Consider the following 19,296-nt stretch of genomic DNA (forward strand, 5'->3'; position numbering starts at 1 on the left):
CAGGACCATGGATACCTTTGGAGTTGTGGGGAATGGAAGTGGGGGGAGGATAAGAACAACCTATGGGATATGGCAGCATTTTCTGAAAATACTAGAAAATACTTTACAGATACTTTGTCTTTATTCTTATATTGTTTTTCTTCAGACTTTATATGTAACTATCATACAGTCATTCTTCATTATCCAGGGTTCCTCATATCAAGGTCCAAACATTTATGCCCCTTACATAAAACGGCACAGATCTGTAAATAATCTAAACGTACTCACTTATACACTTTAAATACCTGTATTACTTACATTTTCCATAACACAAATGTTATTTTAGTAATTGTTATACTGTACTATTTAAGGAATAATGAAAGGAAAAAGCATGCATGTTGGGTTGGGAGTTTGGCCTACTAGTAGTGCTTGCCTAGCATGCATGAAGCCCTGAGTTCAATTCCTCACTACCATATACACAGATAAAGCCAGAAGTGCTGCTGTTGCTCAAGTGGCAGAGCTCCAGCTTTGAGAATGGCCAAGGACAATATTCAGGTCATGGGTTCAAGCCCCAGGGCTGGCAAAAACAAAAAGCATGCATAGATTCAGTATAGATCCTACCACTATCTCCTACTCCCCTGTAAGATTTTCAATCCACTATTGATTGGTTCAGTCCTTGGATGTGGAGCCTATGGACAGAAGACAGCCAACTGTAAATAGTTTTATATGGATATTTCACACAAAAAAAACTGTTTTCAAAATAGCAATAGCATCTACCTACACTTCAAAAACTGCTCAAGATTCAGTTCTGTTAAAAGCAAGTGGACTTTAGTTGCTAAACAGAGATTTTTGTTTAAAACCCTTACCCTATGCAGCATTTTCAGTATTTCTAGGAGAGCTTTAAGGTGGTTGTTATTCACATCACTTTCAGCCCAGTAACGCAACTGAGCACCCACAGCTCTTTTAAACATCTGCACTAGGCTGCTGAAAAAAGATTCTTGCAGTGTGCTCCAAAGCATCTCTGAGGAATACAAAAAAAGGCAAATAAAATTGTTAGGATATAATTTTTTTCTAGACTCTTCCTATTTCCCTAAACTACTAGCTCAGTATTTTAATGTCATAATTACAAATGCATATTAAGTCTCTTCAGTGACTACAACACCAACCAATACACACATTTCAAACACATTGAAATGTCAAATTTTAATATCCTGAGTAAATTTCTTCAGAGTTAAGACAGCCACAAACTTGACCTAATTATTTCATGAAAAAATAAAAAATAGCATGTTATTGTTTATAATTTCACTCTTTTGTGTGCTCCCAGATTGAGTTATAAGGAATTATGGTCACTTTTCTTAGGTATATTTTTGTCGTATACTGAAATGAATAAATTCTGTCTTCAAATTTACGTTCAAATGAGTAAGTCAAAAAGTATACAAAAATCAGAGTACAAATGACTGTAACTGTTGATCCTAAAGTATAGCACATGTGGTTAATCATACAATTCTTTCATCTTTTTTTTTTTGTGGGTCACGGGGCTTGAACTGGGCCTGGGCATTGTCCCTGAGCTCTTTAGCTCAAGGCTACCACCCTATACTTGAGCCAAGCCCCATTTCCTATTTTCTAGAGATTAATTGGAGATAAGAGTCTCACGTCCTTTTGTGTCCAGGCTGGCTTTGAACCATCTCAGATCTCAGCCTCCTCAGTAGCTAGGATTACTGGCATAGGCCACCGCACACCAGCTGGTTTTTGTTTTTTTTTTTTAATATGGAATGCTTCATGAATTTGCATGTCTTTGCACAGGGACCATGCCAATCTGCTCTATATCCTTATAATTTTAGTATGTGTGCTGCTGAAGCAGGCATTTCTCATATTTATGAAATTTTTCACAGTGAAAAGTTGAGGACAAAAAACCCATAGGAAGCCATCCATATCCTACCCTAATAACTCTAAAATGATACTAAATCATCTGTATTTTATGGCCCCAGAAATTCTTACAGCATCTTTCCAAAACAGACTAAGAATATTGGCTGAGATACAAATGCATTTATAATTATCAAAATTTTTCCTTAATTAGGAACTTCTGAAAAAAATGGACCAAGTATTTTCAACCACTGATCATCAATCACTCTTACCCATAATCCTTAAAGATTGGTCACTCATTTTATAAACAGCCTCGGCAAATGGGACTACCATGTTCTCCCAGTAGTTAACATCTTGCATTACAGGACATTGTGGGAGTAGCAAGAAAACTTCTAATGCTTCTTCGTGTGAAGAGTGGAATGGCAAATTTTTGAGCAGACTGTCCTTTACACAAGTGATTATCTGTGGTCAGGAAGATCAGGGAAATGGAATTCAACAAAACAAGGCTTACAACTTGAAGATTTATTTCACTAGGAATTTATAAAAACCATTTAGTTTTTTAAAACTCATGCTGACAATTTATCTTTACTGGAGGTTCATCTATATGAGAAGTACTCTCTTCCATTCAGTTGCTAGGTACATGAAGATGAAGAGAAATGACACAAGCAGAAGATACTGGATAAATGACAGGATTCAAACCTAATTTATCGCCCTCTCAATTATTAGTACCATAATCTACCCTGTGCTTAGCATTACCTTATTTTTAAGAGAAAAAAATGTGTCAGAACTCAAGAAAGCAAAACATAAACACCTATACAAATATAACATAGTTTCCTATTATCATTTCATAGGCCTGTTTTCATCAATCACTAATTTCTGTATCCTCTAATATTCTATAATTTTACTAAGTCAGAATCTAACTATTCAAGGAAATTTCAAATTGAATTCTGAGTTGTGTGCAATTCAGAAGCAATTTGTTTAAAAAAAAACACCATGAAAAGAAGTTAGTATTTATGGACTACTTATCTGTCAGACATTAGTGTTATTATTTTTTGCCAATCCTGGGGCTTGAACTTAAGGCGTGGATATTGTCCTTGGACACTGCCACTTGAGCCACAGTGCCACTTCTGGCTTTTTCTGAGTATGTAGTGCCTTGGACTTGAATCTGAGACAGCATGCCTGCTAGGAGAGCACTCTACCACTAGGCTATGCTCCCGACCCTGTCAGACATTATATACTAGGGATTTTTCTAGCCAGGATGGCTTCAAAAACTAAGGTCTTAGCCAGGCACAATGGCTCACACCAGTAATCCTAGCTACTCTGGAGGCTGAGATCTGAGAATCAAGGTTCAAAGCCAGCCCAGGCACAAAATGACCTGAGACTCTTATCTCCAATTAATCTCTAGAAAACAGGAAATGGGGCTTGGCTCAAGTGTAGGGTGGTAGCCTTGAGATGAAGAGCTCAGGGACAGCATCCAGGCAGAGTTCAAGCCCCATAATCCACAAAACAAAAACAAAAACAAAACTAAGGTCTTCATCTCAACCTCTGAAGTAGCTACAATTACAGGCATGAAGCACCAGTGCCCAGCTCTAATGTCCAAACTCTTAATCACTAAATCATGAACTACTGATTGACTAAATGATCATCTCCAAATATATAAACTGTTAGAACTATCATCTTCTTACACTGAAATACTATTGGGCTCTCACTAGAGGTTTACTTGGAGCTAATATCAGGCAACTTTATGTTAAGGTTTAAGGCACTTATCCACCCACCTTCTTGCTGATCACCCACTGCCTTATAACCCTACTCCACCCACAGAACCATGGTAACACTCAACCAGTTTCACTGTTTCCCATACTGTTCCTTGAGGACAGCTTTCAAGCTTCTTGGAATCCTTTCCACATAGCAGGAACTTGGTGAAGGCCACCTTCTGGTCAGCTTGTTTTCAGTGCTCTGGATAAAGCTGACCATTTAATACCCTACTGACAACTGATTTCACCAGAAAATATTTAAGTGCATACTTACTACATTCTAAGATAAACACTAGGGAAGACAGTGCTGTGAAAATACATCTATTCTTCAAATACCTGCATGTGTGTACATGTGTGTAGCAATGACCTGCACTCAACCATGAGCTTCTATAGGACAAGTTGCACACAGTAACAAGTATTTAAATGTCATCAATAAATGAATGTCAAAAGTCTAAGAGTCCTCAGGACAGAATTTTGAGAAACATCAGGTCTTCTAACCCAGCAATCTTCTTCTGAAATAGGTGAAAAAAATTCCTCTTTGTGATGTCCATGTTTCATTTTTTTCTGGTACAACCAAGATGCAATTAATAAGCATGGCAGCTCTCAGTGATGAGCTCATCCAAATACAGACAGAAACCTTTCCATGGCTATATTCAGCAACCATAACTCTTACTGAAATTAAGTTACAGACACTGACACTGAAAGGATACCAACTAATCAAATAACAAAACAAATGTGACCAAAATACTTTGTGGAGCCATTCACAGATTAATGTTACAGGCACTTCAAAGTGCCAGAGTCCTGATAAAGGACTGAGAAGGCTGGGCCTTCTTTTCCCCTAAACTTTACTTACTCCCTTTAAGAGCAGTTTGGTAAGCATTCAGATTGAGGCAAATAGAGTAGGCCAGATAGCTGAGAGAAGGGAGAGTAAGAGATGGGAGTCAGACCAAAGAGGGACCAAAAATGAGGCACAGAAACTTAGAGGGAAAAGACCGGCATAACAAGAAATACCATCCCTCATCAACTAGTACAGCAGAGAAATAGTAATAATAATGCTCAGTCAAGAGGACAAACATGTTTTAAATGTGTGCAAGTGGAAAAATAAACAGTTAACAGCATTGAAATTGGAAGCAACAGCCCCAGAAAAAACAAAAGTATTCTACAGAAAAATGGTCCAAAACGAAGAATCCAGGGAATCAAAGGTGAGAAGATGGTCATATCAGACAAAATATGTTCATTTCTATATGTATGCTTTAAACAACTGTATATATAATGTTCAGATTTTAGTATCTCAACTTCAGCAAATTCTTTTTAAGGTTTTTAAAAGTCCTGAATTCTCTGTGTAGGTGTCTCAATGCACAGACCCACTAGATCATTTGTATCCCATGTGACTACCAAATGCTTAGTTTGATTTAATCTCGATAAACTAGCCTCTTAAGAGAAAGTATTTCTTCTGAAATTCTGGTTCTTAGAAAGTTCTAGTACAGGGGCGGGGAATTTGGCCTAGTGGTTAAAGTGCTTGCCTAGTATGCATGAAGACCCGGGTTCGATTCCTTGGCACCACATGCATAGAAAAAAGCCAGAAATGGTGCTGAGGCTCAAGTGGTAGAGCTCTAGCCTTGAGAAAGTCCAAGGACAGTGCTCAGCCCCTGAGCTCAAGCCCAGGACTGGAAAAAAAAAAAAGAAAGTTCTAGTACACCCTTAAGAATACCACCGTGTTAATAATCCAGTCTTTCTGAGATAGTTCCTTAAATGTGTCTCTTGCTTTACTTAAGTCCACATGAACAGACATGGCTTCTGCAGGCAGTCTACATAAGAAAAATAAATAAAATACATAAAATAAATTAGTAAATGAAAAAGAACATTATCTAGATTCAGTGTTTGCCCCATTTTAATAAAGCTACTTTGTTTTCAGCAAGAGAAAACTTATACCAACAAGTTATTGTAGTAAATGTAATATTTTGACTGAATACAAACAACCAATAATATAAAATAAACCCAAAAGCTGCATTACTTTTTTTTTTGGCAGAACTGGGTTTCAAATTCAGGGCCTTGTACTTCTAAATTTTGGTGGCTATTTTTATGACATTATCTACCTTCTTGTTGGAGTTCGACCTCCAACTTTAATCTTTTTCTGACCTTAGTATACTGAGCAGGAGGATTATATAGGTGGACATGTAAGATTGCATTATTTCTTTCCGAAGCCTTTGAGTCAATATGTGTCTTATCTAAAATGGATACTCAAGGACATAGGTATAAATTCAGATACAGCACTTCCCTAGCGTGCACAAGGTCTTGGGTTGATTCCCAGCAAAATATATACACATCATCCCCTAAGGAAAGTATTTTTCAGTAAGGAAAAAAAAGCCACAGAAAAATAAAGGTTTTTCCTGTTTCTAAAACCCAGCCAAACAAAAATAGTCATTTCTCCAAGTAAGGACACCTCATGAAGACGCTTCAGAGCAACTAATTCTTCATATTACAATAGAAATATTAAAATGAACCTTGACCTATGAATTATATTTACTTATGCTGAACTGAAATAAAAAACATAATGCCTCTTCCCCACCACAAAGATATCTTAAAAATCTTTTAACAATGTGAATAAAAATGTAACTTTCACAGACATTAAAATGTTACAGAAAAATATTGAATAATACAGAATTGACTAAGATGGAAAAGGTTAAGTATAGAGCTAAGTCTAAAACAATCATCCCTTTTTGTGTACATATGTGCTAGGGACTACATACTTCCAACCCTAACACAATTTTTTATGAAAACACACAAGCAAAGAAAAATGTGCTAGGTACTCTTATTTATTTTTGGATGGGATCTCACTTGTTGCTTGGGATGATTTCAAATTTGTGAGCTTCCTATGCCTCTGCAGAAGCTGGGATTATAGGCACCATACCACTACGAATGAAATGGGTTATCTATATTCACTTTATTTCTATCACTTGTAATTTTTTTCTTGTGGTTTGGGCCTAATGCATGCTAGGCAAGAGCTTTATCACTAAGTTAAATTCTTAGTTCTTTGCATTTTTCAGCATTTTATACAGGAAGCAGTTATCTGTTCTTGTAGAGAAAAAAAGTTGGTTTTTTTTATTTGGCACAATGTCTCACTATAATCCAAACAGACTTCAAACTCTGTATCTGTCTCCCTAGTGCTGGGATTACAAACATAATTGCAAAAAACAAACCACAAAGGAAACTTTGTGCCTTGGAGCCATATTTTTAAATATGTTTTCATGTTTTTTAAAAGAGAACTTTAGTTTATTATATGTATTACCTTTCCTTTAAGAAACTTCCAGTCAGGCAAGCAGGAGATGAAAATATCTCTCGAATTTCCCTACATTAAGAGTAAGTTGTAAATAAATCAAATCACATAGCATACTTCCTTATAGAATATAACAAAACGAACATGGAATACTTGTCTTTCAAACTTCTTTCTTTCTCTTCTACTTGTTTACATAATATCTTGACATTGAAAAATCTGCTCTATTTGCTAAGTCTCAAAATATCAAAGGCAAACAAAAAGGTATAGACTCAAATGTTCCAAAAAAGAGAAAAAGGGCTGATTTAGGGTCAGTAATTCCTTGGACAAGAAAAAAACAGTCTCACTATACATAACGTCTGAAGATTTATTTATTTCTATTTCACGAAAGTGGAACAAAATAAGTTACCAAAAATTAATGTGTGCATGTGTTCAGTTTCATCTTAAAAACAAGGTAACTCTACAGGAATGTCCCTTAATCATTCATATTTTATAAATTATGTATCTTAACTAATATTTCCCAGAATTAAAAATCCTAAAGATATCTCTAAAAACAGATGCTTGTAAAAATGACTACAATCTTTCCATGTGGTAGGAGTTTCACAGTTTAGAGCAAGCCATTCTTTCAAATATTTAGCTATGAATTAGAAGTACACAAAAAAAGTGATTCCAGGGCCAAACAAGGCTAATAAATGCTACATAATGAATTTACTATTCCAATTCACAACGTAAGTAAACACATTAAAGGTCCAGAGAAGTTTTTCAATAAGGAAAGCTGTACTTAGGAGCTTGTACTTTAGTTGTAATGACCAATTGTAGATGTCAACTTGGCTAGGCTATAGTACCAAGACTCTTGGTCAGACATTACTGTAGATGTGTTCTATGACAGTTATTTTTTCAGAAGACATTAATATCCAAAGTAGCAGATTTATAGTAAGTTACATTGCCCTCTGTAATGTTACCCAATCCTGCCTCTAGATTATGTTTGGACACAAAGTGTATCAGTTCTTCCCACTTCTCCAGCCTGTCTCTATTACATTTTATTTAGACTTGTCAGCCCCCACAAAAGCATGAACCAATAGACAATTACAATAACAACAACAATAAAAATAATCTTTGTATGTCAATAATCACATGTATAGCTTCTTATTTGGTTCTGTTTATTGGAAACCGTGATTAGTACATTACACTAAAAGAAAAGCAAATCTCATCTTTCTATTGTACCGAAACAGTAAAGAAAATGCTGCTTTAACAATTCACAAGGAGTATACATACCTTTTCGTATTTTGCCACTGTTTAGTTCCCACATCGGCAATCCATCTCTTTGGAGTCCCTTCATTCAATGTAAGAATTTTTCTTCTCAGATTTACATAGGAATTCTGTAAATAAATGAAAAGGTACAATAATTTGGATATCAGAAATACACATTCAACTTTTAGGCATATTATAAAGGGTAAAACTGATATTTTTATAATTCATTTTTAATAAAGTCTCAGAATGTAGTCCAGGCTGATCTCAGTCTCCTAGCCTCTAGTGATTCTTCATCAGTTCTGGGATTAGTAGCATGCATCACCTTGTCAGATAAACTTTTATAGTTCTCTGGGACAATCATAAAGGAGGGACTCTAGAAAGAAATTACCAGTTATTTGTGTGGTTGACAAGTTCTTGCCAAAGACAACTTGGAACAGAATCAGAGAAAATCTGTCTCCTTGTCCCCACAATCAACAAATTAAGTACAACTGACAATCACATGTATAAACGGGAAAAACTTGATTTCTCTTGGTAAAGTGCACACAGGAATTGTACATTAATCTTTATGCCTATGACCAGGTATCATTCTTTAGAATGTCAGCTCTCTAGGATACTGATCAGCAGTACAGCAAGGAGCCTCTCCAGAAGGTGGGCAATCTTAAGAAAATCAATTGACTTAGCATCTACCATGAATGAAGCTGTTGACTTTTAAAGAAAACATGGAAATTAGTTTCCATTACAATACAATTACAATAAAGGATTGTAAATAAAGGAAATTACAATAAAGGATTAATTTCCACATATTACCTAAAAGTCAGCCTGACAGCAGAACAATTTTCAGGTATACCTAACCCTGAATTCTAGACTACCATTATCTGCCAAAAATACAAAATTACACATATAGAAACCTAATTTTACCTCTTTTTCCATCCACAGCAAAATGCTTTGGTTCCCTCCAGCAATCATTATCAGCTCCTTTCTTGAATTGTGACATTCTGAAAGGAATGTACAAGGTAAGATTCCTAGCAATTAAGTAGATATGGTGTACTACAGGGTTAAATCTGATTTTGACAAACACAGGTGAGTCACAAGATAGGTGAACTCAGTTTAATATGCATTATTAGTATAAATTCTTTATATACCTCCATCATAAATAATTCATTAACTATTACCTAATTTAATTCCACTTCCATTCTCTAAAACAACCATTAAGTGTTGGCTGCAGAGAATATGAAGAGATCCTTCACATTTTATAACATGGAGAGAACAAAGATTTAACACATGAAATACTCTTTAAAAAAACAACTCCTCCCAGAAGAATTGAGAGAATCCTAATTCTAAGCTTTCAGTACTTTAAGGCATTTCTTCTTAAAGACTACTTAAAAGTTCAGCTTCTGGCTTTCACTGAGCATGGTTCAATTTCAGCCACTTACTTCCTGGCTTTGAGTTAGTGGCTATTTTGCTTTCCAAGTCTATTTCCTCCAGTAAAATGGGGTGACAGAATAACCAATACAAGGACTAATAGCCCAGTAAATGCATAGTTCCAGTGCTCCAGCTCTGTCAGCTGCTCAGCATTCTGAGGGTTCCACAGGACTATGGACCACACAGGAAAGATTACTCTGAGTTTGTAAACCTCTTACACTGGTTTCAGTATATATAATCTACAGTCTGTTTTATTACCTGCTCAAGTTTACAGTAACCCTGAGGAAAGTAACAGTTCTGACTCAACTACTTAGACTGATTCCTGTAAATTACTTATAAAAACATGAAGCCAATGTTCAGGAAAAGTCCCTCCGAACTTGCTGCTCTCCCTACCACATCACATACTTATAGATACCACTTTCTCTAACAATGTAATAGACCACTTCCTCTAAGTCTATAGCATTTACCCAATCTGAGTTCTTCATTTGATGGCAATTTCATGGGAAGTGGTATCAGCTGATTATGTTTTCCATCATTTCCCAATTGTCCTTCTTTACCAAAACCAAAGGAAAAGATTTTTCCCACTTCAGAAACGTAGGCAAGTGTGTGCCACCTACAAAAAAACACACGTACCATAAATGCTACAATGACAAAATTATTTAGTAATACAGTAAGTCGCCCACCTCAGGTTACCTAGTTACTATGAAGCCAATTCTAAGGGCTAAAACTATCTGGCTGAGAAAATTTAAGAAACCCTGTATCATTCCTAACAGGGCATTCTCTTCATTGGCATTTTGCCTGGGCTGCTACTGCTCTTTCAAGCCTAAGCTTGAGAATTACTAGCTACTGGAAGCCGCCTCTAAGTTCCTCTCCAACCTATCCTAGTAGATTGAGTCACTAAACCTCTGATTTCCCTCCCAGTCTATTCCCCAAAGATGCTTATCATGCAAATTCTTCAGTGGTCTTTCCTGCCAAAGGTATATAGCAAGGATTTCGCCTTGCTCAAAGATGAAGTCTGGCCTTCAGGGAGGTAACTTCAAAATTTGCATTTATTTTTATGTTTTTCTTTGATAGTTTACAACTTACCTTCCACATACTATTTGGGTCACTCTATGTCCACGGAGCTCAGTCACGAAACAAGGACTCAGCTTATTCTGTGTTGAATTATGACCAAGTTGCCCATATTTTCCAGCGCCAAAAGTAAACAACAGCCCATCCTAAGAATAGAGTCTCGTATCAGATGCTACAGAAATGCAAATATGAAGTCACACTCACTGATGCTTCTCATTGGTGAATTAGTTAGTAAAAGCCACACTGCAAGTAAAACTCCTAGATAACTAGGAAAACCTATTATAAGTAGGAAACACTAAATCATAGAAAGCACTCTTCCAGAAATAGTCAGAAGAGACAAGGATACACGCACCTGAGTGAGCAAGGCAGTGTGAGAGCCGCCACAAGCAACAAATTCAACTTTCTGATTGTCTACTGCTTCAATAAGAGAAGGAAAATCTTTCTCTGCATAGGGAAAAAAACAGCTGAAGTGACCACAAGGAAAAGCTGTTGTCTATGCTGTTTCTTCTCTATCTAGCAACAACAGTGCCCATCCCATTCTGACCCAAAAAGCTCTTCATCTGCATTATTAAAGTCCACACTCTAAGCCTAAAGGTGAGGGTGGAACTCTGGTTAACAGGATCACATTTGAGGATCTGGACCTGAAAGAAGTAAGGCTACTTCCCAAATTGTCAACACACCTGCAACTTTGCAGGACACCTAATATTTACACGCAAGAAGATACATATACACACACATATATATGTATATATGTAACGTAACATCTCTACTTATTTATTTTTGGCGGATAGAACTACAGACTTTGGGTGTTCTAGGCAGGTTGTTCTAATATTCCCCTACATCTTCACCCTAGAATTACTTTCAGTCAGCACAAAAGATCTCTTTTTCTTGTAAAATTCTCTACTATAGTACCTTCATATTTTTATTTTTCTTTTGAAAAGACTGAGATTTAGAAAAACTAGTTTATTGGCGGGGAGTTTGGCCTAGTGGTAGAGTATTTGCCTTGCATGCATGAAGACCCAGGTTCGATTCCTTGGTACCACATACATAGAAAAAGCCAGAAGTGGTGCTGAGGCTCAAGGGTAGAGCTCTAGCCTTGAGAAAGTCCAAGGACAGTGCTCAGGCCCTGAGCTCAAGCCTAGGACTGGCAAAAAAAAAAAAAAAGAAAAACTAGTTTATCCTTTTACTTTTAGCCCTTCTCAGTGTTATATAAGAACCATGCTTGGAACCATGAGAAATTTTGCCACAAGCCCACAAGAGGTAGTTCAGACTCAGAAATTACATTTATTCTGTGTGCATAAATATATACACGCATACATAATTGATGCCTGTTGAAATAATACTGGATGCTAGCTACAGGAGGCTGAGATCTGAACCTCAAACTCAGCACAGGTAGCAATGTCCCGAGACGCTAATCTCCAATTAACCACCAGAAAATTCAAAGTGAGGCTGTGACTCTTAAGAAATAGTGTGCTAGCCTTCAGTGAAAAAGCTCAGGGACAGCACCCAGATCCTGAATTAAAGCCCTATGACCAACCTACTCCCTATCAAGAAAAAAAATTGGGATGAGTTTCTTTTGTAATAATCTATTAACTGATATAATGCAAAGAGCATGTTGGAAGGTCATTCAAGTCTGCCAGTTTCCAAAAAAAGAAATAAGGCCTAGAGAAAAGGAAGTGACAGGCAAGGTGCTGTTATGTGATATGTGCTGTTATGTCTGCAAGACAGAAGCAGAACCCAGGTATTCCAATCCCGAATTTAGTGGTCTTTCACACCCCACACAGGCCCAAAACATCTCTTATAGTCAGGCACTATACTGTACATGTTCTTGGGGATAATTCTACCCTGAAGACAAAGGTAAATTATGAAGAACAATATAAAGTGAGGGTCTCAGCATTTTGACAGGGTATGTTTTTGATTCTCTCTTATCTAACAGATATATTTCATATCATAAATTTGAAAATTGTTCCATACTCTTGGTGTGGCCCAGGCCTAGTTGTCCATAATCATTTTTCCCCCAGGAGTAAATTTTTCCAGACATGGACAAAGCCATGCTGTGTGCTTCTCCTGCAGAAATCTGAATCAAGGGGACTCCCGCAAGATGCTCCACAGTCTGTGGTGTGGGGGCTGAAGAAATTGTCTTTCCAACTCCTAGCTGGCCGTGTAAGTTCTGTCCCCATGAAAAAAGCTCACCACCTTAACATAAACAAAGAAAACACTGTGTTATTAAGTTTCAAATGCAGTAGACATAAATTACATTATCCTAGGCCATTATGTACGTTACCTACATTCACAGAAAATTTTTCTCAGGGAGTTAACACTTAACATCCTCATCATCTTTCATTTATCTCCAGGAAATAAATGAAAGTACTTGAACATATTTTATTCAGATTCAAAAAAATAGCTAATTAAAGCCAGGAGCATGGCCTAGTGGTAGAGTGCTTGCCTAGCATGTACAAAGTCCTGGGCTCGATTCCCCTGTATCACATACATGCAAAAGGCTGGAAGAAGTACTATGGCTCAGGTGGTTGAGTACTAACCTTGTGAAAACTCAAGGACAGTGCTCAGGCACTGAGTTCAAGCCCCATGACTAGCCAAAAAAAAAATAGCCAATTTAAAACCCACCAATTTGGTCTATAAAAAACACAGAAATGTCTGCCACTGAGAAAACAAGATCTGTTGAATCCCTCCCTTCACACACCTAAAGCTCCACATAATCCACTTCAAAAATTCACTTAGAATCATCAGAGAATAGTACCAGGAAAAGGAATGGAAGCCCTGGAAAAGAATGGTCTGAGTTGAAGTGGTGCTGTGGCTCAAGGGTTAAGGTAGTAGCCTTGAGCTGAAGAGCTCAGCGACAATGCCCAGGCCCAAAGTTCAAGTCCCATGACCAGAAAAAAATAATAAGAAAAAAGAAAAAAGGAAAAAAAATGGTCTTGGCCTGACTGGATTCTAGAAGGAATGATTTTGAGCCAGAAAGTGGTGATAAATGTAATCTTAGCTACCTAAGATGCTGAGGCAAGAGGATCTCAACTACTTAGAAGATTATTATAATTTCAGGTACCCGAGCAGCAAAACATAATCTCAAACAAAAAAAATTTTAAGAAAATTTTTGCTATTTCAACTCAAAAAGTAAAAATATGGCTATGTGCTAGTGGCTCACTCCTGTAATCCTAGCTACTCAGGAGGCTGATATCTGAGGATCACAGTTCAAAGCCAGACCTGGCACAGAAATGCAAAAGACTGTTATCTTCAAATAACCACCAGAAAATGTGAAGTGGTTCAAGTGCTAAGAGTGCTAACCTTGAGCTGAAGCTGAAGGTCCAGGACCAAAGTTCAAGCAAGCACCACGACCAAAACAATAAATAATTTTTTTAAAGGATGGAATAAGCTGGGCACTGGATAATCCTGCCAGGAGGCTGAAATTTGAGCATCTAGGTTCAAAACCAGCCCAGACTAACAAATTTGAGACTCTTTTCTCCATTAACTCATAGAAGGCTGAAAATGGAGGCATGACTCAAGGGATGGAAGGCCAGTAGTGAGCCATAAGAAGCCTGAGTTCGAGCCACAGTACCAGCACAACAAGGAAAACAAAAACATGAAATAAATAAATAGAAACTATAGCCATCTGGGAGTTATTCTCTGATGGCTCTATATTTATGAATACTAACCAACATCCTTCCCCCCATCCATCCCCAGAGTATGTTTTTGTTTGGACAGAGACTATTCAGTTCAAATCTCCTAAAATTTATTATATAGCAAGGCTAGCCTGGAAATCATGATCCTCCTGCCTCAGCCTTCAGAGCATTGGCATTATAGTTATGGCATCAACTACTACCAAAAAACTATTTCACAAAAGTACCTTTAGAAAGTGCAAGAGAATGATAATCTCCACAGGCAATCTGAATTATACTTTTTTCTTGTAAAATACTTTGAAACCTGATGGAAGAAGATATAACTTATGTCATATATTGTTATGTCATTTATAGGCTATATATTTTATGGGACATAACAACATGGACGACAGAATTATTAATTTAGTTTAGAACTCAAGAAAATAAACCTTTAGGGTCCGGGAGTTTAGCCTAGTGGTAGAGTGTTTGCCTAGCATGCATGAAGACCCAGGTTCAATTCCTCGGTACCACATACATAGAAAAAAGCTGGAAGTGGTGCTGAGGCTCAAGTGGTAGAGCTCTAGCCTTGAGAAAGTCCAAGGACAGTGCTCAGGCCCTGAGTTCAAGCCCAAGACTTGGAAAAAAAAACCCTTTAAATACACTGCTCCACATTCAGTATACAAAACTGTAAAAATGCTTTAAATAATTTCAAGTAAAAAATGAAAATCGTATAGTACTAAGATGATTCTAACAGCTTTTCGGGGGGGGGGCAGGGAGTGTCAGGCATGGGACTTGAACTCTGGGCCTGGGCACTGTTCACTCTACCACAGCGCCACTTCCGGTTTTCTGATGGTTCATTGGAGATAAGAGTTTCACGGACTTTTGTGCCTGGGATGGCTTTGAACATCAATCCTCAGATCTCAGCCTCCTGAGTAGCCGGGATTACAGGCATGAGCCACCAGCACCTGGCTGATACTAACAATTGTTTCTTTCTTTCTTTCTTTCTTTCTTTCTTTCTTTCTTTCTTTCTTTCTTTCTTTTTTTGCCAGTTCTGGAGCTTGAACTCAGGTCCTGAGCACTGTCTTTGTGCTTTCTTAAGGCTAGGGCTGTACCATTTGAGCCACAGCACCATTTTTGGCTTTTTCTATGTATGGGGTATCAAGGCAAGCACTCTACCACTAAGCCAAACTCCCAGCCAATTCTAACAGTCTTATAGGAACAATTTTATGATGCAGGAATAAATGCAACTTGAAAATACATTCTAATTCTAGTGATCTATTACAATAAAGTCTCACAAATTATTCCATATGAACCTTTTTCGTAGGTCGAAAATGTCATTTTTATAGCATTACTGAAATCTAGGATTTCAAATCTAATCTAGGATTTGGCAGACTAATGAATCATTTCATTTAAATACTTACAGTACTCAATTTCAGTACCATATGTGTAGTCATGTGTTACCTATATACAACATAGTCATGTTCATGTGTAACAGACAGCTACCATGAAATATGCTAGCCAGTTACTCAACTCAAGGTACAAGCTACAGCAAGGGACAAGAATTGGACAAGTAATGTTTTCCTATAAAACCATTACTTTTAATGTCAGAAAATTCCCCACCTTGCATGTTCTAGGCTGTAGTTGTACTGAAAGGGCTTTCCATCCGAGGACAGAACCAGCAGGTGCTCCACTCCTTGGTCCATGGAATGTATCTTCATTTTTTTCCCTAACTTAATGTATCCTGTAGAACAAATCCAACCAGTAACTGTCTCACTCTGGTTATTACCTAGAATTATTATTGATTCATCTTAATATACTTCAAGTATCTGGAAGAAGAAACTTGAGCTTAACATTAATAGCTTAAGAAAATGCAAGTTGATGGGCTGGGAATGTGGCTTAGTCGTAGAGTGCCTGCCTGGCAAGCAAGAAATCCTAGGTTCGATTCCTCAGTACCACATAACCAGAAAAAACCAGAAGTGGCACTGTGGCTCAAATGATGAGTGCTAGCCTTGACCAAACGAAGCTCAGGGAAAGTGCCCAGGCCCTGAATCCAAGCTCGAGGCTTTCCAAGAAAGAGGGGGACAGTGAGGGAGTGGGTTCTCAAAAGTAATTAGGAATGCCAGCAGTCTTGTAGACTTTCCTACATATGACAAGGCACTGAGTTTTTGGACCCTGAAATTGTTAAAGATCTGCAGAAACTAAATCTGACGTGACAAGTGGAAAAGTTTGAGAAAATATAACTTTACGCAGTAAAACAAATGCATTGTGGTTTTGGAGGCATACTCTACCCACAAACCAAACCCAAAAAAAAAAAAAAAAAACGAGCACCTCCAAATTGCTTCCAATAAAGCCAATAGTCATATTCTTAACAGAAGAACTGTGTTTGGGGGATTCTTTTTATAGGTGATGAGGTTAAAGAATTTTTGCATTTAGCCCTTCCTGAAGATTTAAAATTATCCAGTAGTTATTATTTAAATATCATTTAACTTGTTCACAAAAATTAAACTAGTTTAGTGACATTGTTTCATTCGTTAGCAGTAGCAAAATGTAATTATTCAAAAATCTCAAAGTACAAGCCATACTATAAATAAAAGGGGGTGAGGAGTACCAAAAAGAATGTGGTTAAGAGGAGATGATGCAGATTAATCAGCTCGAATCAACTGAAAAAAAGGATATTCAATAGATGGTATTGGAACATTCATCTAGCTGCTTGGAAACAAATTCCGCCCCACTCCTCAAATCAACATAGATTCCAAATTTACCGAACAATTTAACTGTAGAAACTGTTGGAAGGTGTGTCTTAAGTGGTTGTGTGTAAGCTAAGCTAGCAAATGTTGTAACTGAGACCAAACCCTAGTACCACGAGAAAGAAAAACCCGCAAAAAGGTTGAGTATATTTAAATAACCTTGGAGTCTCGATAACTTTTTAACCTCAAACAAAATCCATTCAACGTCTTAAAACACTGAACATTTAAATCGTGCGTATAAAACAAGAAAAGGTCACTGCGTGTATGCTGGGCCAAAGGCTATTTTTTAGTATTTAAATGACGTTACATCAACTGTTCCCACTCAAGGCCAGCGCGCCACTTCCCGGCTTGACTCCCGAACTTTCCTTCCTGAGCTGGCCTCGAACCTTCCAACCCGGATCCTCAGATCTCAGTCTCCCTCAGTAGCTAGGATTACAGGCTGGGGGCGGCGGGGGGACTGGGACGGGGGCGGCCAAAGAGGCGAAAAAGCAGCGGATGGCGTTTTCCTCACGGCGCCCGCCCCGGCGCGGGGAGGGGTCGGCCGGGCTCACCCCGGGCCTAACGGCTCCGCGACGCTGTCAGACTGGCCGTGGGGAAGAGGAGGCCCAGCCAGTGCGGCCCGGGCCCGACGGACGGCCGAGTGGTCACCGCTGTGCTTGCATCCAGCGGCCAAGGGGGCCAAGGCAAGCGCGGGCGCCGCCGGGCGAGCCCGCGAACGCCGGCGAACGCGGCCGAGCCCCGCGGAGCCCCGCGGAGCCCCGCGGAGCCCCGCCGAGCCCGGCCGAGCCCCGCCGAGCCCCGCCGAGCCCGGCCGAGCCCCGCCGAGCCCCGCCGAGCCCGGCGCGCGGCGGCGGCCCTTTTGAATGTTCCTTTGCGTGAAAGGCCGACATTCGACGGCGGCGCGGCGCCTCCGCGGCCGTCCTGAGGCGAAGCTTCGCCCTCCCCGCCGCCGCCCCGGCCCCCCACCCGGTCCCCCGCGGCCCGCTTTCCCTCTTCCACCTCAGCCCCAGGCGCGAGGGCCCCGTCCCACTCACGGGGCTTCCGGACGCCATCATGGCCTACGGGCAGCAAGTAGATCTCGACGCCCGTCCCGCCGCGCTCCAGCACCACCAGGCGCCGCCGGGTGCAGGAGACCTGGCGCAGAGTCTCCACCCTCCGAGACAGAGCGTGGCGGAGCTCGTCGGCGCCGCCGGGGAACAGCCAGACCTGCGCGGCCGGGGAGGTCGCGGCGCGGGGCACGGCGGCGGGCCGGAACGCCGGGGTCCGAGGCGAGTCGGCCGGCCGGGCCCCGGGAGTCGAACGCGCCGAACCCCGCGACTTCCTCCGTCGTGGCTCCATGGCTGGTTTGCGTGGCTCCGAGGCCGCGAGGCGGTGCCGGAGCGGGGAAGGGGGGGGGGCGAGAGCGAGCTTCCGAGGGCGCCGCGGCCACGTCCCCAACGTCGCGCGCGGAGGAGGGGGGGGGGCAGCGACGGCGTCTAGGATGCTCGGACGCCAGGCCCCGCCCCCGAGGCCGCCCACGCCCCGCCCCCAGCCCGAGTCTCCGCGCGTGGGCTGGGGGCGGGGCGGATCCGGTTCCAGCCAGAAATGAAACTGATTGTTTTTTTTTTTTTTCAACCAGAAATGAAACTGATTGTTTCTTTCTGGGCGCCGCCTGATTGTTTCTTTCTGGGCGCCGGGAGGCGGGCGGCCGGGGCGGGGGCGGTGCTGCAGGTTCCCACTGCTGGCAGCCAGAGTGAACCCGCCCGGCCGAGGCCCAGTGCACCCCCCCATCCTTCCCCGGGCCCCCCGGGGTTCCCGCTGTGCCCACGCTGGTTAACCTCTCTAGAACTCGGTTTAGTGAAGCTGTTTGGGGGAGGGGGTGTTGTGATCATAAAGATGTGAAGATACTAGAAGAATGAGTGTGATTGATGGGAAAATACTCATGAATATGATCAGAATGGAAAACAATGGGCTGAAATACAGCTAAAATACTTAGAGTGTCAAGACAAACTTGTGTCTAAAGGCACGTGGACGTGGGAGGTAAAGCCGATGCAAGGACACATGGACCGTAACCATAGGAACCGCCAGGGGCATAGCTTACAAGATAGAATAATCGTAAAATACCTAAGAGCCCAGACGCGGGCACAGGAGATAGAGCAATACTACCAGCACATCTCTGGGCACCACCAACCCAGGGCATAACCCATCTGAATCAGGCAAGATGGGGTTTAGGCCAGAGAGGAGCAGCCAAGGACCCAGAATGCGGGACTGTGGTTGGAGCATCTTTCGCCCACCGAAGCTGCGCCTTGCCTTGACCTAGCGCCGTGGTGCGGCTCAGGAGC

The 19,296-nt window shown here is 40.4% G+C and overlaps 1 protein-coding gene and 1 pseudogene across 3 annotated transcripts in view; both read right to left on the reverse strand.

Moving 5' to 3' along the window:
* Herc5 (HECT and RLD domain containing E3 ubiquitin protein ligase 5) overlaps positions 1-18,338 on the reverse strand; it is a 32,357-nt gene extending 14,019 nt beyond the window's left edge. The window contains exons 1-13 of one of the 3 annotated variants that reach the window (XM_090356820.1): positions 18,010-18,338; positions 15,849-15,969; positions 14,477-14,553; positions 12,589-12,810; positions 10,967-11,058; positions 10,630-10,760; positions 10,011-10,156; positions 9,040-9,116; positions 8,146-8,249; positions 6,886-6,945; positions 5,311-5,404; positions 2,115-2,304; positions 846-1,000 (exon numbers count right to left, since the gene is read on the reverse strand). In XM_090356820.1, coding sequence (XP_090212946.1) covers positions 846-1,000; positions 2,115-2,304; positions 5,311-5,404; positions 6,886-6,945; positions 8,146-8,249; positions 9,040-9,116; positions 10,011-10,156; positions 10,630-10,760; positions 10,967-11,058; positions 12,589-12,810; positions 14,477-14,553; positions 15,849-15,969; positions 18,010-18,313 — 1,773 coding nt within the window. In that variant the 5' untranslated portion in view covers positions 18,314-18,338. Of the gene's footprint in view, positions 1-845; positions 1,001-2,114; positions 2,305-5,310; positions 5,405-6,885; positions 6,946-8,145; positions 8,250-9,039; positions 9,117-10,010; positions 10,157-10,629; positions 10,761-10,966; positions 11,059-12,588; positions 12,811-14,476; positions 14,554-15,848; positions 15,970-17,338; positions 17,448-17,526; positions 17,640-18,009 lie in introns of those variants that run through there. The other 2 variants (XM_090356821.1, XM_090356823.1) reach the window with 2 other exon arrangements.
* LOC150047403 (U6 spliceosomal RNA) lies at positions 1,741-1,840 on the reverse strand (annotated as a pseudogene).
* Positions 18,339-19,296: the final 958 nt, after the last annotated feature.

The sequence above is a fragment of the Megascapheus bottae genome, chromosome 23 (assembly GCF_031878675.1).
Source record: "Megascapheus bottae isolate mThoBot1 chromosome 23, mThoBot2.hap1, whole genome shotgun sequence".
Classification (NCBI taxonomy): Eukaryota; Metazoa; Chordata; class Mammalia; order Rodentia; family Geomyidae; genus Megascapheus; species Megascapheus bottae.